Source organism: Ptychodera flava, chromosome 10, assembly GCF_041260155.1.
Source record: "Ptychodera flava strain L36383 chromosome 10, AS_Pfla_20210202, whole genome shotgun sequence".
NCBI classification, from domain to species: domain Eukaryota; kingdom Metazoa; phylum Hemichordata; class Enteropneusta; family Ptychoderidae; genus Ptychodera; species Ptychodera flava.
Window position 1 is genome coordinate 4,308,625 of NC_091937.1, and position 22,619 is coordinate 4,331,243.

The 22,619-nt window shown below is 34.6% G+C and overlaps 1 protein-coding gene across 2 annotated transcripts in view; it reads right to left on the bottom strand.

Moving 5' to 3' along the window:
- Positions 1–22,619, bottom strand: part of LOC139141795 (aryl hydrocarbon receptor-like) — a 98,303-nt gene that overhangs the window by 12,507 nt on the left and 63,177 nt on the right. For both annotated transcript variants that reach the window (XM_070711453.1, XM_070711454.1), the window contains exons 3-6: positions 3,884–4,020; positions 2,837–2,926; positions 782–944; positions 389–462 (exon numbers count right to left, since the gene is read on the bottom strand). In XM_070711453.1, coding sequence (XP_070567554.1) covers positions 389–462; positions 782–944; positions 2,837–2,926; positions 3,884–4,020 — 464 coding nt within the window. The remainder of the gene's footprint in view (positions 1–388; positions 463–781; positions 945–2,836; positions 2,927–3,883; positions 4,021–22,619) is intronic.

Here is a 22,619-nt window from a genome sequence, read left to right on the forward strand (position 1 = left end):
GTTTCCAAGCTATATGTATGGACTTACACACAAAGTATAACGTTGGAAAAGTGGAATTAAAGTATAACATCACTATATCACTGTAATATTAACTGTTGAATAAAACTATACCTAGTATTTTATGCCAAATCCCTAAAGCACATTAATTTAAGATGTAATTGGCAAGCAGTAAATTTGTCTCATGAAAATTCTGCATGTCCTAATGATGGCACATTTTGCATTCTTTAATTCAAATTTTAATATTAATTAAGAAATACAACCTTGAACCTTACACTCCCATTGCCATGTACAGAAATTACCCAAACTTTATCAGATAAAACAATTGGATTGGGCTCATTTTGAAAGGGTTACATGAAAATTTGGGAAGGTTGTAAAAGACTTGACTTACCAAAAACCCTGATGAGTTGTCAAGCAGACAGCGAAATCTTGTTACAAAGTTCCTTTCTGAAGAGAGTGTGGGTTCTATGCAAATGAATAAAATGTTATGTATTACAACTCTATTTGCAAAGACATAGTCAAAAGCTATAACAGTTAAAACTTAAATCACTATGACAAAGAAAAATGACAGTTCTTAATTTTGCTAAACATTTCATATTCTATGAGATAGCCAGAAATTGCATACACCTTACTAGAGATACAATGTTGTATTGGATAAAACATTTGTAAATTTGCAATTGAATCAACACGACTATCATAAATATCATTAATTCATTGAGTTTCTAAAGACTAAGACTTTCCTAAAAACTTTATCAATCCTAGAGAACTAGAATTCATTTCTCACCCTGCATTTGTATTGCACTGTTTGATTCTGTTGAATGCAAAATATCGGAACTACTGCCATGTGTTTCTGCATTCATCATGAAATCATGGTTGAGTTGACGACGAAATTCATTTCTGTCTTCTGTATGGATGATTTCATACACACTCTGGTTCATTACATCACTCTGTGTAAAAAATAAAAAAGTTAAGAAGGTGAAAAGGTAAAAAAGTCACAGATAGAAAAGATTTCAAAGTTGCAGTGTTTGTTGGCGTGATAAATTTTAAATTTTGGAGATATCTGTGGGGAACTTTCACTCAATTATCACTCTATGGCAGTAACCATATGAAGGACCATGTCAGTTACAAGTACAACGAACTCTGACGTACTGGTAAGTCAGAGTACAGTTACAGCCAACTGTACTCTATAGTCAAGGAGATATTTAAGAATTAACCTGGCTGTGTTTTACATAACTGCTCTTGGAGCATGCACTGTACTTTAAAGAAAATTATGTAGTTAGAAATGCTTAACAGAAACCAAACTGTAAATTTAAAGCAACAAATCTCTTTCAAACTACTCTTATGATTAAATTATGTTGTTTAATATTTACCCTGCTTAGAAAAGCAAAATACACTAGAACAAAATATGTTGGGTACAGAGCCACTTTGAGACAGATACAAAAACAATCAGTGAGAATACTAGCAAGATAATCCTGTGAACAAGTGACTGAAGTGAGTATTGATCAGTAATGGGAATAGCAAATCTAGTATTTCTTGTATAGAAACTCTCCCTAGTTTTGGTATGATACCAAAACTATTAGGGGAAACTGCAATGTATTGTGAATGGCATTTCTGTAATGGTATTGACAGCTATTCCTACTGGAACACTGGAACATGCAAGAAACTAAACAATTTCCACACTGTATTTGTCTACAAAATTTGCATCTCAGGGGTGGGTTCACGGTGAGAGTTTACTCTAAGACTAGACTGGCCAGTATTGTACAATTACCAATGGAGGCACCGTCTGTGTATAGCCTCATAACGCTATAGGTACAATGTATACCTTATACTATAGGTCATCAGCAGGGTTACCACAGTATGTTTTTCACATTGTATTGTACAAGTATACAAAATTGAGGTTTGTCCAGACTTAATATCAATATACCAGCATGTCTGTATCCCCAAAGGGTATCCAAATCTATCCAGAATGGTTCTATCATAGGTCAATCCCTACACACTATTGGTATTCTAGACATAAAACCCATGAGACTGCATGGACTAACATTTCCCACAGCAAGGCAAATAAATTACGCTGATAGCTGGAAAAGGTCTGTCAAAATGTGTTCTGTGATAAGGTACACCTCAATTATATACCAGTCTGTAATTGAGAAAGTTCTTTGACAAAACTTCCTTCCTATCTGGCTGTTGTAATGGCAAAGAGCAGATGGTGATTTGACAATATAAAGCAATGGTGATTTCTTGGACTGCTTTTTTCAGCATGGTCATTCTTCAAATTGTAAATCATTCAGAACAGTTCAAAAATCACAACCGAAAAAGACTATTTTATTGTTCAATAAATGGAAAGAATAACATACATTATGGCAGTGGGGTATCCTCATATTTCAATTATTTGTGTACATGTAGAATCAAGCATGTAATCATGATATACACAAGCTATGTGTGTACAAATACAGTTGTTAGTTTGCTGGTAGCTGTATAACTTTTGATGATTTTCACACTGATTTTGTTTTTTCATATCAATTGCAAATTCTTCTTCTACTTTCCAAAGCATGTTAAAATACCTACAATTTAGCTTGTCACCACAGCAACTGTACAACTAACATACACTGTTATTGTTTACATTTGAATTCTAGACCCAGCGACAATCATTTACTTGTCAACAATGACTAAAATGCAGTTGATACATGTACAGGCTATGTTGACAAGCTGAATACAGTGTACCGTACCTTAACATGTTTCCTTGGAGTACAGAAAGAAACTGTAGTTGACATTACAAAGAAAAACAGTGAAAAAATCTATGAAAGTTACAGCAACTGTCCTTTTTAAAAAATTAACTTACCTGGTGAAATCCCAGAAAGTCATGGATGGTAGGAGATGCATAGAATATAATTCCATCAGATGCTACCACCAACACAAAACCATTCAACGCCTAAGAAAGTCCAAATTAAGAGGAGTTATTGAAGTGTACACTACTTTCTAGCTGAAATTGATAATCTGAAGACACTGTTTGGTTTCAAATTATATTTGAAGATCAACTTTTGTCCTACTTTTCATAGAGCACAGCTAACCCTCTCACTACTCATCCAGTTAATCACTTTCCACAATCTTATGTTTTAACAAGTTCTTTATTTCATGTTTGAAGGAAGTTATCAAATACTTTGACAGGATTTTGAAATATTGAGAGTTTTGAAAACAGAATGCAGTATCCTGTATACTGATCATCACCACTGATATCACAACTGTTGATCAGTATACAAGCTAGCATTCAAGATAATATATCCAGCTTGTTAATTTAGTTAAGTTAGGATGCACCTCTTGGCCAGATACTTGGACTCTCAAATTTCTACAATTCTTATCTGATCTACCACTTGTGGGGGTTCATTTTAAAGCTCTTGTAGAAAGAAAAATGTTTGCTGGCTTAGTTTTTCGAAAATCCAAAATTTAATTCCCCCCAAACCCAACCCCACCCCACCCCATAGAGTTAATACAGGAATGGTGGCCATTTTGAATTTCAAATATCGCAAAATATTTGGATACTTTGTTTCACTAGTTTCAAACTTTGCACGGTGACCCCTGATTTTTATTGTTTTGTTGTTGATTTGTTAGAGAATGATTGAAAGTTTTATTAAGGAAAGTTTAGCAAAAGTTTAAGGCTGTAACTTTCAAGGCAATATTTTCCAGTTGAAACTGAAAGCTGAGAACATTTCACCTGAGGACAGAAGCATAGCAGTTTATTGTATGTAGCTAAATAGACAACTATCATATGACATAATACGTTTACATGTTCTTCTATCCTTTTAGGAGACTAAAAACTGATAATCTTTCACTGTGGACATGATACATCTTTGACTTACAATGTCATGGAGGTATTCTGATAATTGCTTACCTGTAATAGCATCTCCCTCTCTCCTTCAACCAGAGTACCATTTTGTTGAATGGTCGGTATTGTCTTTGACGGGTTACCATAGCAGTCTTTATTTGCAATACTGATTGTTTTGTTGCCTGCATAACTTGGTGTGACTTCTGCAAATAAACACATCATATATATCAATTAAAACAGAATTCAAGTAGTCTTCCTTGACCTCTTCACCCCTAATTCCTTATAGACAAGTCCAAAATGACTATTGATAACAATATAAAGTTTGGGCCAAACCATGGTGGTGAAAGGGTTCAAAGCATCCAGCTACACTTGTAAGATCCTTTGACATCTTTTGTCAACCTACATTTCATTTTTGCTGTCATTATTGGCAGTGTTAAATCCAATCAAATAGTCATCAATAGCAACTTTAAGTCGTACAAGTCTTTGAAGGAAATATCAGAAAGCTATAAGTTACCAGTGACATTGGTTGAACAAAACAGTACAAGAAATCAACCGGTGCAACTTCTTTTCACAAGCACAGTGTTTTGTTCATAGGTAGGTATTTATCTTAAAGAGAAGTTTTTTTAAATTGCCTGACAAACACAAGAAAGCAATTTCAAGCATCAAATAATACACTCAAAGTATTGATTTGTGGCAGAAAACTCAACAGCTTCAGAACAGGCAATGATGTGAGGAGGTGATTTCTGGCTTCTACTGGTATATCGCCCTCTAGGAATATACGGTACTCAACGTGACACCTTCTACTGGTATATCGCCCTCTAGGAATATACAGTACTCAACGTGACACAGCGATGTTACTTTGTTTTTATCTCTACCTTCACAGTCACAGATCACTGAACCTGATTTCAACAGCAGGGTAGAATCCTGAAAAAACAGCTGAGCAAACACGTGATTCGGTTGACAAACTTTTCATGATATCATTTAAAAAGGTTTCACAGAATACGCATACTATCATTTTATAGCTCCCATTTAATTTTTGACCAAAGTAAGAGTGTAGTCCTACTTTCAAATCAAAGTTGACTTTGTAATTTATTGAAAACAAAGGTTCATGTGAAATTGGATCCTGTATCTTTGTATACAATTCACAGTTTCAAGTATCTTCTACACTGATCCTCACACCATATTTTAATTTAGAAACATGTCTGACACTGATCATGGTTACTCTACCCTCCTCCCCCCCCCCCCCCCCCACACACACACATACCACCCCTGACTCTCCAGAGAGTAACGGTAGAGTGACCGTGTACGGATGACATGAATAAAGTTGGTGAATGCATCCAAACTTTAACAACAAATCCAAGCCCTCCAGCACTGACGCAAACAGAATTCCCCTATTGTGCACAATTTCTTGGGAAAGTTTTCACAACATAAGGCACAGAACCTTTGCTGGTGTATCCATCGTGCATTTATTACCCTAATGCTTTATGCAAAGAGTTCAACATTATCAGCATTGTTTAAAGTCAAGAACAACACCAACATCCTCTAGGGTAATATGCCTCACAGCTGTTCTTAATCATAGGGTAGTTACATAGAGGTATAATTACCTGGTGATTTAATACTTTTGATGAATTTGCAAGTACAAAAGATAAATGAAAGCTTGTTTGATGTCAGTAGCTGACACAAAGATGCAGGTTGTGCGGTTTTGTCACAGAAGCAATGGCCATCAACATATGTTTCATCTAGACAATGTCGTTGTAATTTCAAATGCGCATTTTCTCACGTAACCTTTCACGACAAACATCTCAACAAATTTAACTTTCAACTGCAAATCTGCATTACTTTTAGAACATTGACAGTTCCTATAGAAAGAACAAATATAAACCTTATATTATGAACTTTCTCATTAGATGGCAAAAACTGTTGAAAAGTTGATTTGACATATTATAATGTGAAAACTTCAACAGTTTATGTAAGTACTCTATTTGTCTATTTCACATGTCTTACTACACTTATTAGAATCCTAAAACATACCGTACACACACACACACACACACACACACACACACATATATATATATATATATATATATATATATATATATATATATATATATATATATATATATATATATATATATATATATATATATATATATATATATAAATATATATATATGTATATATAATTGTCACAATTTCAGAGAAAAAGTCAATCTTCAAGACATGGAAACATATATGTGTAAGGATAAAAATACCAGAACAGTTTTTTTTTCATTTATATTCCATATTTTAGTTTTCTTTACAGCTTTATCTGGTACAGTACAATATAGTATAGGGCTATAAAGGTCTTCTTTAGTGTTGTTGTGCTAGAATATTTTCATAACAAAATATCTCAAACAATATTTAAACAATACGGTTGTTTACACAGTGACTCTTGACTTATTATATTATATCCATGAGTGTATTGTATAATGTTGCAAATTATACAGAGCGCAGAACAAGTTAACCAGACACTCGTTATTTTTTCAAATGACAAATCTAAAGTATAAATTTCTATCATTGATGTCATAATCTCAGCACTGAACAGTTCATGGTTCATATATCCTACCATTCAACACAAGTTGCTGGTTCACAGGACATTCCATTGTCCAATGTCCAGCTGGCAGGGATGTGCAAATGAAGTCCATTAGACTTTTGTTAATCTCCAATCCAGTGCACAAAGACTCCACTAGAGAATTGTTGAAAACCAGTCAACTGACTCTGTTATGTCACAGAAGAAACAACTAAGCCAGACATGTACATGCCATGTACATACAAATTTGCCATCCAACACAGTAACACATTTATGTATCACTATCTGTCTGTATATATTTTATTTTAAAGGGACACGGACCTGCTAGTTCCTCCAGAACTATTTCTGTGACCTTTCACTAGTTCTGAGATTACTCTTGTCGCATATGTATATATCGTGTCTACATATTTCTGGTTAAATAAAATTCACTTCACTTCACATATCCGATGACCGATTTTCATGCCAAACCATACTGAGAAATCTCCGACGTCCGTTGAGTCTCACTTCATTGCTTTTTGAGGTGCATTAGGTAGAAACTGGAAGAACCATGATTGTTTTTTATAAATTTAATTTTTGTAATAGTTGTTACGTCAATATCTATGATATCCATTTCTAAAGAAGTTTAATCAATTAGCTGCAGACTAGATGGTAGTGACCCTGCAATTACCATAGCATGACCCTAGTAGTTACTATGACTTTTACAACTCTTCTGAAGCACAAAGTTAACAGCCTTTAGGGCATCACTTTAATTCCAATACACTCTAGTCAGGACAGCTGCCATCAAATCCACTGTTTTCATCTTTGGGTTAAAAAAAAAACCAATCTGTCATCTGGCTGAAACTCTGGCTATCTGGTTTTAGTGTCTGGACATAGCTTTGCATTATGATGACCAAGCTGCAATAGTGCAATGGCACTGCATGGTTATAAAGCTACTGTACAGTAGTCCAAGATCCCATAATACTCCTAGACTAGTAGTCCATGGAATTGCTAATCCCTTTAGGCTGGAAATGTCCAAGGGATGCAAAGTTGTTCAGTCATAGTCTACTGACTATGAAGAAATTTATATCTCAGTACAAATCCCAGTTACATGATTATGTTACCGGTATTTGTACCGGTACATTGAAGTTTTGTATCAAGATACATATTATATTTGGAATAGCTCTTGACAGAAGACTAAAATTCTTAATTCTTACTTAAGTCAATGATGTCTATAGACGCCTGGCACTGAATATCCATTCTGGTATAAAGGTCAGTTAAATCAGTTCTTCAGGTGACTTCCTACATGTGAATGAAAACTTATTCAATTGGAGTGGAGTCGCTCCACAGCTAATAATAATGTGATCTGAATTAAACTACCTTTGCCATTTTGACAAAAGCTAAACCATCCTTTGTAACTGCAAGGAGCAATGCAGTGTATAGGATTGAGGTATTGTGTAGGATTCAGGTTTGGTTCACACATGTATTGACACCAATTTGAGTTGAGCAATATCATTGGTGTAACACCATTGTACAGCATCCTGATGAACTTTTTTACTTACTCAATCATCCAAGGCGTGAGAAGGTGATTTACAAGATGAGCTACGTATCATATGATGACCCATTTCTTTCAATGAAGCAATGAGGCACTCAAGTATAGAATGTATATTGGTCCAGGGCACATGCAGCACTCAAGTTTAGAAGAAAGTATTAGTCAGTAAGTGACACCACCACACTGTTTTTTTTCTTAACACAGCATTTCATCAAAAGATGTCTGTTTACACTTTAAGCTGCTATCTCACATTTCATCAACATACAATGTTAAAACATGCATGTATATCATGTATTTGTAAATGAGAGTAGACTGAAATTCATGTGGTTTATACTGATTACACAAAGAAATGTTGAAGAGATACCTTCAATACTACACTTGACATACCAAGAAGATTAGCATCAAAGCATTGAGTCTTGTGTTAATATGTCTATGTCCATTTCTTTCACATAAAATTTAACCTAATACAGATTATCAATATCTTCTCATATTTTGACTTCTGCTACTCTTTACAAATAATATTTACATTTTTATGACATCTTTAAACTCAATTTGATTTTCTGATTAAACAGGCTGTAAGGAAAATATGATCAAATCATAGAAACAGATTTACACACAGCATATGAAAAGCTCTATCTACTCTCAGATGGACATTCTATTTAAAATTTCAATAACAATGAGTCAAATTCCCTGCCACAAATGAGAAAAAGAAGAGAATTGAAAATCTCCAGATGTTTGTATAAAACTCATTAAAAACAATATTGATCACAAGCTATCCTGCACTTTCAAATTTTGACAAAAAGTCTGGGAACGTACCGTAGGGAGGCGATCGGAAAGTTAAACACAATACTATGGGTTATGAAATAACAATACAACACGATAGAAAATGGTAATAAGTTACAGAGAAATAGTGTAATGAGGTTTATTATTTTATGTTGAACTATCTCTCTGGCACACTTTTCTTTGTACTAGTCAAAGAGCAACTTAACAGTGGTACATGTGTAGTGGTGTGCTGTCAAGCATACCAGGCTGTTCATTAATGTATTTCCCACATTGTGCCAAATGGGTTTTTAATTAGCTTTGTAAAAGAGAATGTGATTGGTTGGATACACGCTGAATGTAACAATGTGGTACAGTGCACTGTGGCTACAATGGAGCACAATATGTGATTTCAAAGAAAAAGACAGGAAGTTGCCACATTTCAATACAAGGCATACAGACACCTTTGTCATTGTGTATCAATATAAAGAAACTTTGTCCAATGTGACTGAAACAGGAAATGCTACAATGTTACAAAATTTAAATCAACATGCAGAATTTTCGTTATGTGAGTACAACTGGTAAATCTTTACTGTTAACACCATGGTTCATGTCTCCCTGTAATGAACAACAATAAATCATCGAAAAAAAATAAAAAAATTAGTTATAACAGCTTGTAAGTCATTGGATATTGTAGTACTCTGGTAAAATCTTGGCAAAATAATTTAACACCTGTAATACGGAACTTCAACAGTCCGGGTCAGCTCCAAAATTGGAGACGCTATACCATAATATTTTCCCCCACTCATTAGCCAATCAGCGACCAGTGCGCCATCAGTAAAAATTATATTTCCTGGCAACCTCCACATGCGTCCTTCGTTACGTACGCCATACTGTGTCGAACTCCCGCGACGTATTCTGTCATAATGTCGAACAGTTGTGTGGTCACTCTGTCAAAACACAATTTCAAAATCGCGTACCAGTTTTATTCTGGCTAAGACAACCAAACCCATATATCGCTGTGATTCCTAGACTCTGGCTTGAAGTCCTGCGAAATATAAATCGTGTACCTACACAGATCGTTCAGAATACCCCATTTGTATCGGAGATGGCAGCGATACAAATTCTACCGTATGGAGAACAGTTGTGTGGCCACTCTGTCAACACATTTTCAAAATCGCGTACCATTTTTAGTCTGCGTTTGACAACTACAAAACAGGTATCGTTTTAAAGCTCTGACATTGCTCTTCTTTCTTGCAAAATTTTATACGCGTACCTACACAAATAACCTTTATAACAGTATTTCTAATAGAGATGACGAACATCCACAAAATGATTCTCGGTACTTGAGCGAAATCGATAACTGGGGGTAGAAATGAATCGTCAATATTTCGAATATTTGTCCACTAATCGGAGTCCTTGTTGGACATGACCTTCTGCAGAACACGTGGATTATGTTGACTGTCGAAATTCGTCGAAATTCACAAGACAGGGGCTTAATAAGCGGCCCAAAACTGCCGATCACACTTGGTGGGTAATTTGTGACCCAGCGTGACCTGTACTTTATTAATGATGTAATCTGGTCGATGATTGGCTGAATGCCGGAATACATTATCATAATGAGTCTCCAATTTTGGAGCTGACCCGGACGGTTCAACGTAAGGTTTGAAATAAGGACCGACAATATTGACATACTGCTATGTTATGGCTCCCATGTGTTTAAAACAAGTTTGTCCTTTGGAAAGTATCACTGGAAACTATTACAAAGTTAATCTGTCATAGCCTAGTACATGTTCGTGAATAGAGATGTTAATATTCCATTTACAGTGGCAATTTATCTGTTTGCGACATTTTTTACACATTATTTTTTATGCCAACTGTCCATATTTGACCTTGAAATTATAAAAAGATTGTCTGGAATTAAAGGAAAAAGGGATAGTCAAGATGAGACGTTTCACAAATATTTCTGTGTGATCTAACTCTGATAGAGGAATGGTTGCTATAATAATAAAGATTGTTACTTCTCTAGGAAGTTCACAAAAAAGGTAAGGGACACAGCACTATACATCATGCCAAACCCTTCACTCACTCTGTTCACAGCGTGTTCATATTCATTATAGTTCAGAATACAAGAGTGTAACAACAATTGTTTGATTTTCAGAACTTCAAATCCAGAAAACCATCAACATGTAAACCCAGAAAACATAATTACATTTTGATGAAATATTGCAATGTGTAAAAGTGCATATGTGAAAGTCAAATATTATAATAATAATTTATTCGAATACTGTAGACTACCGGCCTTAAAGTCTTCCATAAATAATCAAAGCAGGTAAATATTAATATTTGTATTACAATGACATAATGAAAAGGTATTACAAAACAGTGATGAATACCTCTTTAACACCATAATTGTAACATTGACATACTGTATATACCAATAATTGATCTAGCAAGTGTTTTATTTCCCGCTGGTTGGTCAGTATTTTACTGTATTTGTTCTAACTTATTGCAATTTTTATCCTCTGCCTTAAGCACTGTTGTATCTCCTGTTGGTCGGCCGGTCGGCCAATATTTTACTGTATTCATTTTCACTTTCTGCAGTTTTATCTCTCCTTTGAGGTTGTTTGTAATTTTTACTGTTCTATTATGATATTGTCACTGATAAATTATAACATATACATGTAATAATAAACATAAATATAAAAATTGTAATGTAAGGTTAAAAAAACTTGGTAGTTATTATTATATGTTATTATTTTATCAGTGATAATAACCCAATGGAATAAGTGAAAGGCAGCTGAGAAGGCCATGGAGTAGATAATTTCTGTTCATGCAGTATGTCTCACACCATGGGAAATTGAAACAGAGGTTCTGGTAAAATGATCTATGAACCTGAATTACAACAAACAGAGAAAGAAACTTCCATTTCCTGACTGAAAAGGCAAGATGAAACCAATATTGACCACCAAAAGTCATTGCTGATTTCATCAAATTATAGCTCAAACCTAATCAGTTTATTGATTGCCACTGAAATCAAATGTGAAGGAAGATCTATGAATGAGTAAGAGCTGCCCTCTGGAGATTTTTTAACAAGTTTGAGAAATCTGCCTGGAGCCATCTAAGGCAATAAAAACTTTCCTTGTTGACCTCCCAACCAAGGACAATAGAATCAAACAATTTCTAATAACATCCACACCACTAAAAAAAGCAAAGTAGCCTGGAATATTCAAGTAAAACTGTCATACAGTATGCCCTTCTCATATGCACTGTTCCATTAGACATATGTGTTAACATATACCATTAATAATGCTTCTACAAACTCACTTAAATTTACTCTTCGAAAATACCAACTTTATCAATTAATTTCAATTATGTCATTCACTTTAAAATACATCAGTTTATGTCTGGTAAATCACTGAAACATCCTTATTCATTACACTTTATGCAGTCTTCCGTTCCTATCAGTACAGATGGAAACACACACACACACACACACACACACACACACACACACAAACAGAGGATACAACTATCTTAATTGTGTTTGTATGATGCAGGGACAGAAATGTTGATGATACTGCTATGAACCAATTAGAATAAAACATTTGAGGCTGTTGCTATTAATGTACATGTAGTTATCATTGAGTTTTTACATTGGAACATTGAATTTGATAGGCCATAACATGACATGGAAATGATTGTACCGGTACATGCCGTGTGAAGTTATGCAGAAATTGAATCTGATGAAGAGAATATGTACATATATCTGCCACTAAACCTGAACTGGAAAATTGTCAACTCAGAAAATAATTTTCTCAATCATAACTGTTGGAAAGATCCAGATGGAGAGTTATTATTGCGTGACAACTCAACTATTCTGTTCAGATCAGTGATTACCAAGCATAGAAATCAACCATCTCTTTCAACAAATTGACATCAACAGAGATATGACCATTTGATAACAAGACAACACATTTCACTTCCCACAAAATTACAACATTTTATGAATGTTTGACACCAGTGCAACCGCGCATGGTGTCACCATGGCAACAGGTGGAACCTCTTCTCTTAAAAAAAAATGTGGAACAAAAAAATTCATCGAAGGAGTGAAGAAAGGGGGACTTGTGTTAAAGCGGCACAATGGATTTGAAGATTTGTGAAAATGTGTTCATATGTGCAGGTAGTGGTGAAACATGAAGTCTATCTTATGACCAACACATATGGAACCCTGTATTCAATGAATTTAATGATACATTGATGAACACAAAGTTGAAACGGCTGTCACACAGGATTGACTTGATAGAAAAAATATCAAAAGAAAACATCCAAGTTAATTAGAGCCAATATTCTGTCACAATATAACAACCATATTTAATTCTTGTCAAAGCCTTGTCTGATTTATTTTTCACTGAATGAAGTTTACATTTCACCCTATGCTACACCACAAACTCAGTGACTATATCTATTGGTACTTGTATCCAAATCACCAGCAATACATATCTTAATCCTTCTTCTTGAAAGATAGAATGTACATGTCCTCACCGTTGTAAAAAACAGTCTAGACTAAGGTAGAATACAAATGTAGGCTAGATATTCTGACTCTCAAACTTTCACAATACTTTTTTGATCTACAACTTGTTGGAGGTTATTGTGAAACTCATGGAGTATCTTAATTTTTTGATTTTTGCCCATAGAGCTAACACACGGATGGCAGCCATTTTGAATGTAAAATATCTGTAAATCTATTAAAGATATTATTCATTTCCATAGTCCTCAGACTTGCATGGTGACTCCCTATTTTTATACTTGATTTTGAAAGAAAAGAGTGGAAAAATTACCCATGGAGAAAGTTTGGGCTCTAAAAAGTTTAAAACTTTCAATTTCCAGGTGCATGCTACCTTTAGTCAAAAACCCATTTTTTAAAAAATGTTCAGCTTACAATAATATCGAAAAAAAAGATTAAAACCTTATGATGAAAATAAGATTTTGAAGATGCCATATCATACCTTTTGTCATCTCTTGGATTTAAAAAAGGGCATAATTATTTGAAAAAGTTTTAACCCAGTACGAATGCATATTTTAAGCCTGCATTCAAATCAGAGCATAATGTGACAAGAACTTTTAACCACAGTCACTCTACCCACTGTAAAGTAGCCATGTTTTAGCTGTCATCAAAGACAGGAACACAATTACATCATAATTCCGAAAAATTCAATGTACTTTCCAAAGTGATCAGACAACTTTTGGATACATTTGAAGCAAACTATCACATTGTATATTTCTCACATAAAATCACTGCAACACAATAACTGATTATCTGAATAACTTTTCTTTGTACAACAAACCATGATTAAGTTTACCACTGATTTTAACAAATATTTTGAGAAATTAAAGATTTTTGAAATGGTAGGACTCATATAACTTTCATTGTGGGCCAGACTCTGGCCTAGAATTAAAGTTCCATGAGTCCTATTATTGTAAAATGCTGAATTTCATTACTGACACCTGTTGATCATCTCACAATATCTAACTCTCCCTGAGAATTCTGACACACATTCACTGCAATAAACACTACATTTACACCTAACACAGATTATTGAAAAGTGTGTACCTCTCCAAGCATCTATTGGTCTCTCGGCCCGGTATTTCTCACTTTTTTGAAAAAGCATGTGTATCTTATACTGTATCATCTCCAAATATTCAATAGATAAAGTAGACAGCTTATGCAAGTTTAACTACATACCGGCAGAAACAATTTACAGAGATGATGGTATGACAAGACTGCATGTCAAAATCATGAACTTGATCTCATCAAATTAAAATGCTGAGATCATTGGAGACTTTAGGGATCAACCATAGTGACCTTGGGAGGGAGTAGTCAAACATGGCCCCAAATTTTTGCATCCATGCTGAGTTTGGACAGAAAATATTTAAATGAAGGCCAGCCAATACAAAAGTGTACTAATTTTTTTTTTTTTTTTGGGGGGGGGGGGAGAATGGCATATTTACTGCATAAAAGGCGTAAAAAAATTATTTTGTCAAGCTCTGGAATGGACAAATAATTTGAATGTCAAATTCCTGACCAACCCATTCCCAAAATCAATTGGTACATCCCTTACTATTGAGCTCTGCTACAAGTATACATGTTTTGAGCTGTGCTACAAGTATATGTATATGTTTTGGAGCTGTGCTACAAGTATACATGTTTTGAGCTGTGCTACAAGTATATGTATATGTTTTCTATCATGCATCTAGGATATTTCACTTATTTTGAAAATAAACAACATACCACACATGGTCGCATGATATTTACATGAAAAAAAAATTGGCCAAAAAACATTAGAAATTGCCAGTAAATTGACGCAGTATATAATAAGCCCCTATGGATGGTATCTTTACTTCTGACAGTATACAACTGTGTCTTATGGAATGCAAACTCTGCCTTTGGTTTCTATACAGAAATCAGACATAAACGCCTACACTAGAAATCCATCTAGATATTGGTATGGACTTCCTTCTGCTATTGTTGGCTAGTCTTCTGGGAATTATTGAAATGGGTGTTAGCGGAAGAATCGGTATCTGTAGCTAAATAAACAGGAATATAATACCAAGAGAAGAAGAAATAACAGCTGGTCTGCAAAATGAAATAAAGTATGTATACATTCCATGACAGGGCTCTAGAAAACAATTCTTTTCTATGGCAATCATCTAGTTACATATTCAGGAGTAGGTCCTTTCATGTACAATATCAATTATCATTTTTCAGTGTCAACAAGGTTGTTGTTAATGAACAAACCAAAATAGAGCTTTTACCTTCAAATTTATGCTGAGCTGAAATTTTGACACATACAGGTTAAGGAAAATTTAAAGAAACCTCCCTGCGAAACTTCCCTGAAAAACAATGTACTGAAATGCAGGACTGATCAACTTAATACTAATGTTGTTTGTGAATGGTTTAAAAAGTACTCCATTAAAATGCAAAATACTTTTAGCATAAGATAATGATTTGTGTTTGTTATCCAAATGTTTGAGGAGTTTTTCACACTTTTCATTTCATTTTTGATTTGTTAAAGGATTTATACCTATATGTCCCTGACAATGCTTAGAGAGCTCATTCACATAAACTGTTTTCATTAATTTGGCTGGTCAAAGTAAGTATTATTGGTATTTGTTGTTTAAAGGCATTGTCTTGCCAGGAAATTTACTCACTAGATAACAATTTCAGTGGAAAACAAAAGGCTATGACACCTTGATAATCCTCTTACAGACTAGAACAAACTCAATCCCTGGGATCGATTCCCCTGCCTTTAAACTTGACTGGTTTTAACACTGAAAATCATAAGTGTAATCTTAAAATGCACGTCACATTTACAGGTATCAAGCAGATGTACTATGAAAAGATGACCTAATGTAGTCTGTCCCTGTAGAAGTGTCTTGACCTGTCCCTTTATGAGTGACTGGCTAACAGCTATACAACAAATTGTTGTAGATTTACACACTGTCCCTCTATAGAGGGACTGTGATTTACACTAATTGAAGTAGACTGAATGAAGTACTGAAGGAGATAGCAATCAAGTACCAACTGTCCTATGGTATGAGTGTGGACTGATATGCCAAAATTTGAAACATAAGCAAATGTTCACAGTTCACTGATTTTACATCCAGCAGAGCCAATCTTGTACCTCTTGCTCAGCAAACAGCAGAACAAAGACAGAGGGCGTTCTGAAGATTGATTCAATCATGTACTTAGAATTGCTGATGGTAGTAAAAGCACAGCCATAAATTAAGCTATTTATTCAGATACTGTACTTTACCATGTTGTAATTTACTCAGTGTCATACCGGTACTAATCAAGCTGTTTTGTGTCAAAGTGTTTTTACTTTCAAATCCCTTTGGACAGGATAAACATGGCAGTGAAATTAGCAATACATGTCTTCAGTCCGGGTTATGTCCATAGAGAGGATAGTACGATTGACCAATCAGCGAACCTGCCGCCGCCAACGTCATGAATACTTAACCATGCAAACCTTGGCTCGTACATTGCAACGAGTTTGGAACTTTTCGGCTTGATTTCGCCCTTTATTTTTAGCACTGGGTAGTTTTTAAATGTAGACGTTACGCACAATGTTCAGTGCGGCCGAGATGGTGACCGACACAAGTGGTTAGTACATTGAACATTACTTATTTGGATGAATTTCCTGGCCGGGTACGGCTCCCAGAAATCAGCATTTGACCCTTGTAAATCTACAGTAAGTTATTTGTCGCCAAATATCGCCTATTTTTGGTCAAATTTCAATTTAACCTTGCCATCTGCAGTATGCAGAATTTTTCAAGCTTTACAAAGATGGGTCAACTGTTTTAGTCGGTCATCGGAGCACGATGGAGCACGATTTTTTCGATCACCATGCGTTTCCCGGTACGATTGACCCTTCGCTCAGAAAAACGCGCGCCGGATCAATCGCCGAGAAGTTAACTAAAAGCTGGAAAAGAGAACGAAAAACGTCCAATAACTCTTTGTCGAATATGGTTAAGGGTAAAGAAACTCAGAAAACTATTCCTGAAGAAATCTTACAATTTTTAACACGGTAGAACGTCGCTAATCGACTGGAGCTAAGATACTTCCGGGTAGCCAACAGTCTCACTCGATCGGTGGATCTGTCAGGTCATATCGCGATCTGAACAAAGTGAACCAACGTAACCTTTGACCCTTGTTACATATACAGTACGTGATTGGTTCTTGCCTTAATTTCATTACATATACGGTATGCCATTGGCTCTTCCCTACTATCCTCTATATGGACATAACTCGGACTGGTCTTAACTCTCTGCTTGATTAGCATATAAAAAAGTTACAGAAATCCAAATTAAACTTGTCTGAAATGAAAATTTAACATGGAGATTTTTAGAACAATGATAAGATTATGCATTGGCCTTCAAGATGTCACTCAGCCCAAACACACATGTCCCTACTTCAACAATAATTCAGAGATCATATGGGATTACTTATTGTCTCATGAATATTAAACAATGTTATTTACCTCAATGCAGTCTATCGCTCTTTGCATCTTGTAGATTGTCATAAATTTGAACTTTAAGATGTCTTTGTTGCAGACATAATTGTTGAAAAAAAGCTACTTTAAGGTCTTCATCTGCATTTCCGTACTGCAATGGACAATGGACAAAACTTTCACTCTCTGGTTTTTCATTGTTTTTCTCATTGACATTGAAATGGTGTCTGTCCTTTGTTTTTCTCTGAAAGGTTTATGAAATTTGTCAATTTGTTTGGCAAAAAAACTGATATTAACCAGCACCTTTTACTACCCAATGAGAAACAGCAATGAGAAAATGGACAGTTTCCATGGTAACATGACATTTACCATCACGGCTGATACATGTAGTCATAGCTATCTGAACAGTTCATTCTCTGTACTGGGTTCTGCTAATTGCGGATTTTAAAAAAGTGATTAAATTTAAATCATTATCAAATTGTTTCAAGTTTAATACAATTCTGTGAGGCAAACAGTATTGATTCTGATCTATGATGTATATATCATAAAGGGCAGAATTTTTAATTCAGAAATCCAGGAAACAAACCAGATTACTCGACAAATGAAATGCTATCTGTATGTTACAACTGAAGACAACTGCAAGGCAATCACAATCACAAAGAGTAACTTTATCACACAGGTGATTCTATGGGTGTACATATATGATACACATTAAATTAACACAGAGTTTTGCTACATAACATTTAACACTAAATTCAAATGATGCAGTTTATATTTCTGAGAAAACTTCATTGCAGAGGTTTTTTCCGAACAGATTGCTCATAAAGCCATGGTAATTATACTCTGTGTCCAGTATTCAAAGCAACATTACAGTTTTGATCAGATTTGATTTGAGTCTTCCTGACACTGCCTTTGTCTCTTTTGACAGGCTAGGTCAAGGTTACATGTAATATTAAGCAAGATGATTATACCGCTATGTAGATAAAAGATGTGTGTATCTAATGGATCAATGCTGATTTAGACTAATATTAAACGCTAAAAAACTTTGCTTGGGTTGAGTTTTCCAGAAATTTACTAGGAAAGGGCTGAAACATTTTTCAAACTTGAAAGAACCATGGGAATACTACCGGTACATCTGCTGACTTCTAGTTATACAAAGCTGATTTTTTGCTTATTTGTCTTTGAGTTTATATTGTCTAGACAAATGGTACATACAATTCAGAGCTTTATCAACAACATGCTGTAAAATCTGTATGGCTCTCTGATATTTTTTAACATAATTTTTATGGCTTTATCACTTTATAATATGCTTCAGTCCATACATAAGCACATTTATTACAGTGGCTTGCTTACACGGACAGGTGACATAATTTTAATTTGAAACAATGCTCAAATGACAATATTTACTAATATTTACTAATGTAAGATGGAAATTTTCATCAAATCTTCAAAATTTAGCATGTATAGTAAAATAAAAGAGAAAATGTGGCTCGCCTTCAGCAATACTGACATGGATTGTAGCAGTAGAAGAAAATATCATTTAGAAACACGCAAATAATTATAGGATGTATATTTACTGTCAAAGAATATACTAAATCAACAGCTATCTATATTTTATTGTTCCAGGTTTTAGTGTTTTTAGTTTGACAGCCTTAAAACTTAATTCAGTAAAATCAAGAAATCAAACGATTATTCTCAAATGTTTGAAATTTAGGTTGAATTTAGGTTAAATCAAGTACATAAGGGAAGTCAATTTTAAAAGCAATGTTCTATCTATGGAAGAGTTGTCAGGTAGTTGTCAACGTAATGTATTATGATCACAGTCCAAGATAACCTGGTGACTAGAAGGTCTAATGTAATTTAAGATCACAATTTATAAACCTAAACTACTACAAATCATTTGCTCTTTATACTGCCACTATGAACTGAGGTAAAGCCATAAAATTATTTTATACAACTATTTGATAATGTGCTAGGGTGAAGCAGAGTGCTGAACCCAAACAGACCCATCCTATAAACTGTGTTTGTTTATCAGAATTTTGGCGACTACCGGTCAGGCTGCGGTATCAGTAATACATAGTAATACACTGGTGTTTACATCAAGGATATTACTTTCACATTAGGAAAGTCTTGGTGCACTAATGTATCATTAATCATGATTACAATGACAGCAAAGTAAACAAATGAGAATGTTATCAGTCATCAAGACTGTCTACAAACTTATTAAACTCAAGAAAAGACAGACCTTCAGCTTTTGAATTTACAGCACAAAAAAAAATAGAATAATCACTGATGATATCAGCTATAAGAGCCTTGCACAGACAACCCAACAACAAAGTTGTATAAAGGCTGTCAGAACTAGACTATGAAATAACTTGTCACAGTTTTCCGTTTGATCAGTTTTATAAAACCAAAATTAACACAGTAAGCATACAGGGGTACTTGTGCCTTTCATATTCTCTGACAGTTCCTGATCAGATTTACACAACCACAGATGCCCCCCTACCGGATCTGGTTAGACTTGCCTAAAGGTAAATGTATAGCAGAACAAAGCTCATGGGCTGCACCACAAGCTAGATCACTGAGCCGTATGCTACAATGAGCTCAGAATAAGAGCAGAAGAGAACCACTATGTGTATACTTATTGTGAGGAGCTGTGAGAGAGTCGAGTTGTACACTTCTGTTTCTTTCTTTGGCAGTGAATGTAATAGACCTGATTATCAAATCACAAAATCAATTTCTGAGGTACAAAATACACAATTTTTGAAGATTTTCATTCCAACAATCAATGATGTAACATATGACATGACATAGCACATCCAGTTTCAATTCAAAGTTCATGATACAAGTTTTTTTTATCTTCCTAACAAACAATGACAAATTACATTGTATTGGCCATGCAGAAATGTGTGAAAAAATATACTTTAACCTTGAATTTGCAAAGGTAAGAGTTGTTATTACTTCATTAATATCAAGTAGTATTCCAAGTGCCAACTAGATTTTGTCTCCCTAGATTCTGTATCTATTATCTGGGAAAGTTCCATTGATAGCTCACAAACTGCAAGGTTATAGATCTGCATACCAAATTTCATTAAGAATGCAAAATATAAATTGAATTTGAAAAAAAAAAATATAAAAATGACAGCAACTTTGACGCTGATTTCACCATCATGTGATGCAAGCAGTGGCAAAGTGAAAACAGAAAACAAAAAATACAAAATGTACTTTAACTGCTTCATGAGGAAATATGAACAGCAATCAAGCAGCTGTGGACCCTCATACACGTTGATGAAAAGTGGACTCTAGCATCTGTTATCTCTTTTTTTACATGGTTTTACAATAATTATAATTCCAGGCTACTGACATTTATTAGCCCTACACAGGTAATAATTACAACTGAATAAGCTGCAGTATACCATACTGATAATCGGCTCCTGGCAAATTAATGTTGTTAACATGTCAAAACTATCCTGCCAATTGTTCACATTGAGCAAATGTAAATTCTAATATTGCCTTCTCTCGATCCATACATGCACTTAAGATGAAAACCAAACCTTGATTTCTGAAAGAAGCAAACAACATTGTTCTTAACTTGAATGCTGTAAGGGAACATTCTCAGTTCTCACACATCTAACAGCTGGCAGTAAAGATTTGATAGTTAACACCTTCATGACAACTCCTGAGTGAATTCTTTTCAAATACCACTGCAAATGTCAAAGCAGTAAAGTTTTTACAGTGGCCCAGTGACTCAGCAGAAGTTTTTGATCAAACAAAAACTATTGCCGAGTCACGGCTTTGTCTGCAATGTTGTCTTTATTTAAAGCACTACAGGCCACCGCCCCAATGTACAGTATAGAAAAACAAAATACAAGATTCTAGTACGCTTAAGGTCAAATGTCAAATGTATGATCTGAATATCTTACTCTTGGGAGACTCTTCAGTTGCTGGGAGAATTCTCTTTAAATAATGTACCGTCCTACGGAATGTGATACCAGCACTTTCTCTACTTCTTAGAAGGAGAAACTGAACTTTCTTTGCAAATATTATACACAAAAAAGTTAAAGGATGGAAATTTGACCAGAATAAGTCAATACTGATGAAAGTAACCTATAGACATTTATTATACACTTCAGCTTCATGAAAGTCAGATATACAGGTAATAAAAGAACTAAACCCTACAAAGGCCTAGGCTTTTTATTTATTGCATCAATACTGACTCTAGAGTTAATTAAACTTTCCTAAAAAATAGATTATTAAAGTATAGTGTTGGTAGAACTAACTAAAGACTTTTCAAATGAATTAATTTAATAAAAACGATCCTAATGCCTTGTTGACATTCTTGCTGGCAGAGATCACAAATATTGTTTCCTAAACTTCATCTTAATTGATTTCATTTCAAAAATTGAAATCATATTTTATGCTACTTCCACAGATCAAGCCTTCTATTAGTATTAAAAAGTAACCTTACCAAGATATGAAGGCATTTATCGCAAATTTGATCGACATACTTTTGTATCATTATTTAATATATCAGAGTTAAGTCTCAGTAATAGCAACTAACTGAATTACCAGCTTATTTCTAATATAACACACTTGAAATTATTAAATTTGATATGAACAGAAATATTGGTACAATTAATTAATTCTGTAGGTAAATAGAGTGCTGTCAAAATTGAAATTTACACTCATGTAAGTTTTGTTGTCACATTAAAGCTGGTCAGTCACACTGAACACTTGTCTCTCTTTACTATAAAGCTTTGAAAGTTTTACTGTGTACAGAAACATTCTATTCTCTGCTTTGTTGTCAATTTCCCTATCTTTATGTCCATATCAACTAAACCTGACCACATTCTCTCTCTCTCTCTCTCTCTCTCTCTCTCTCTCTCTCTCTCTCTCTCTCTCTCTCTCTCTCTCTCTCTCTCTCTCTCTCAA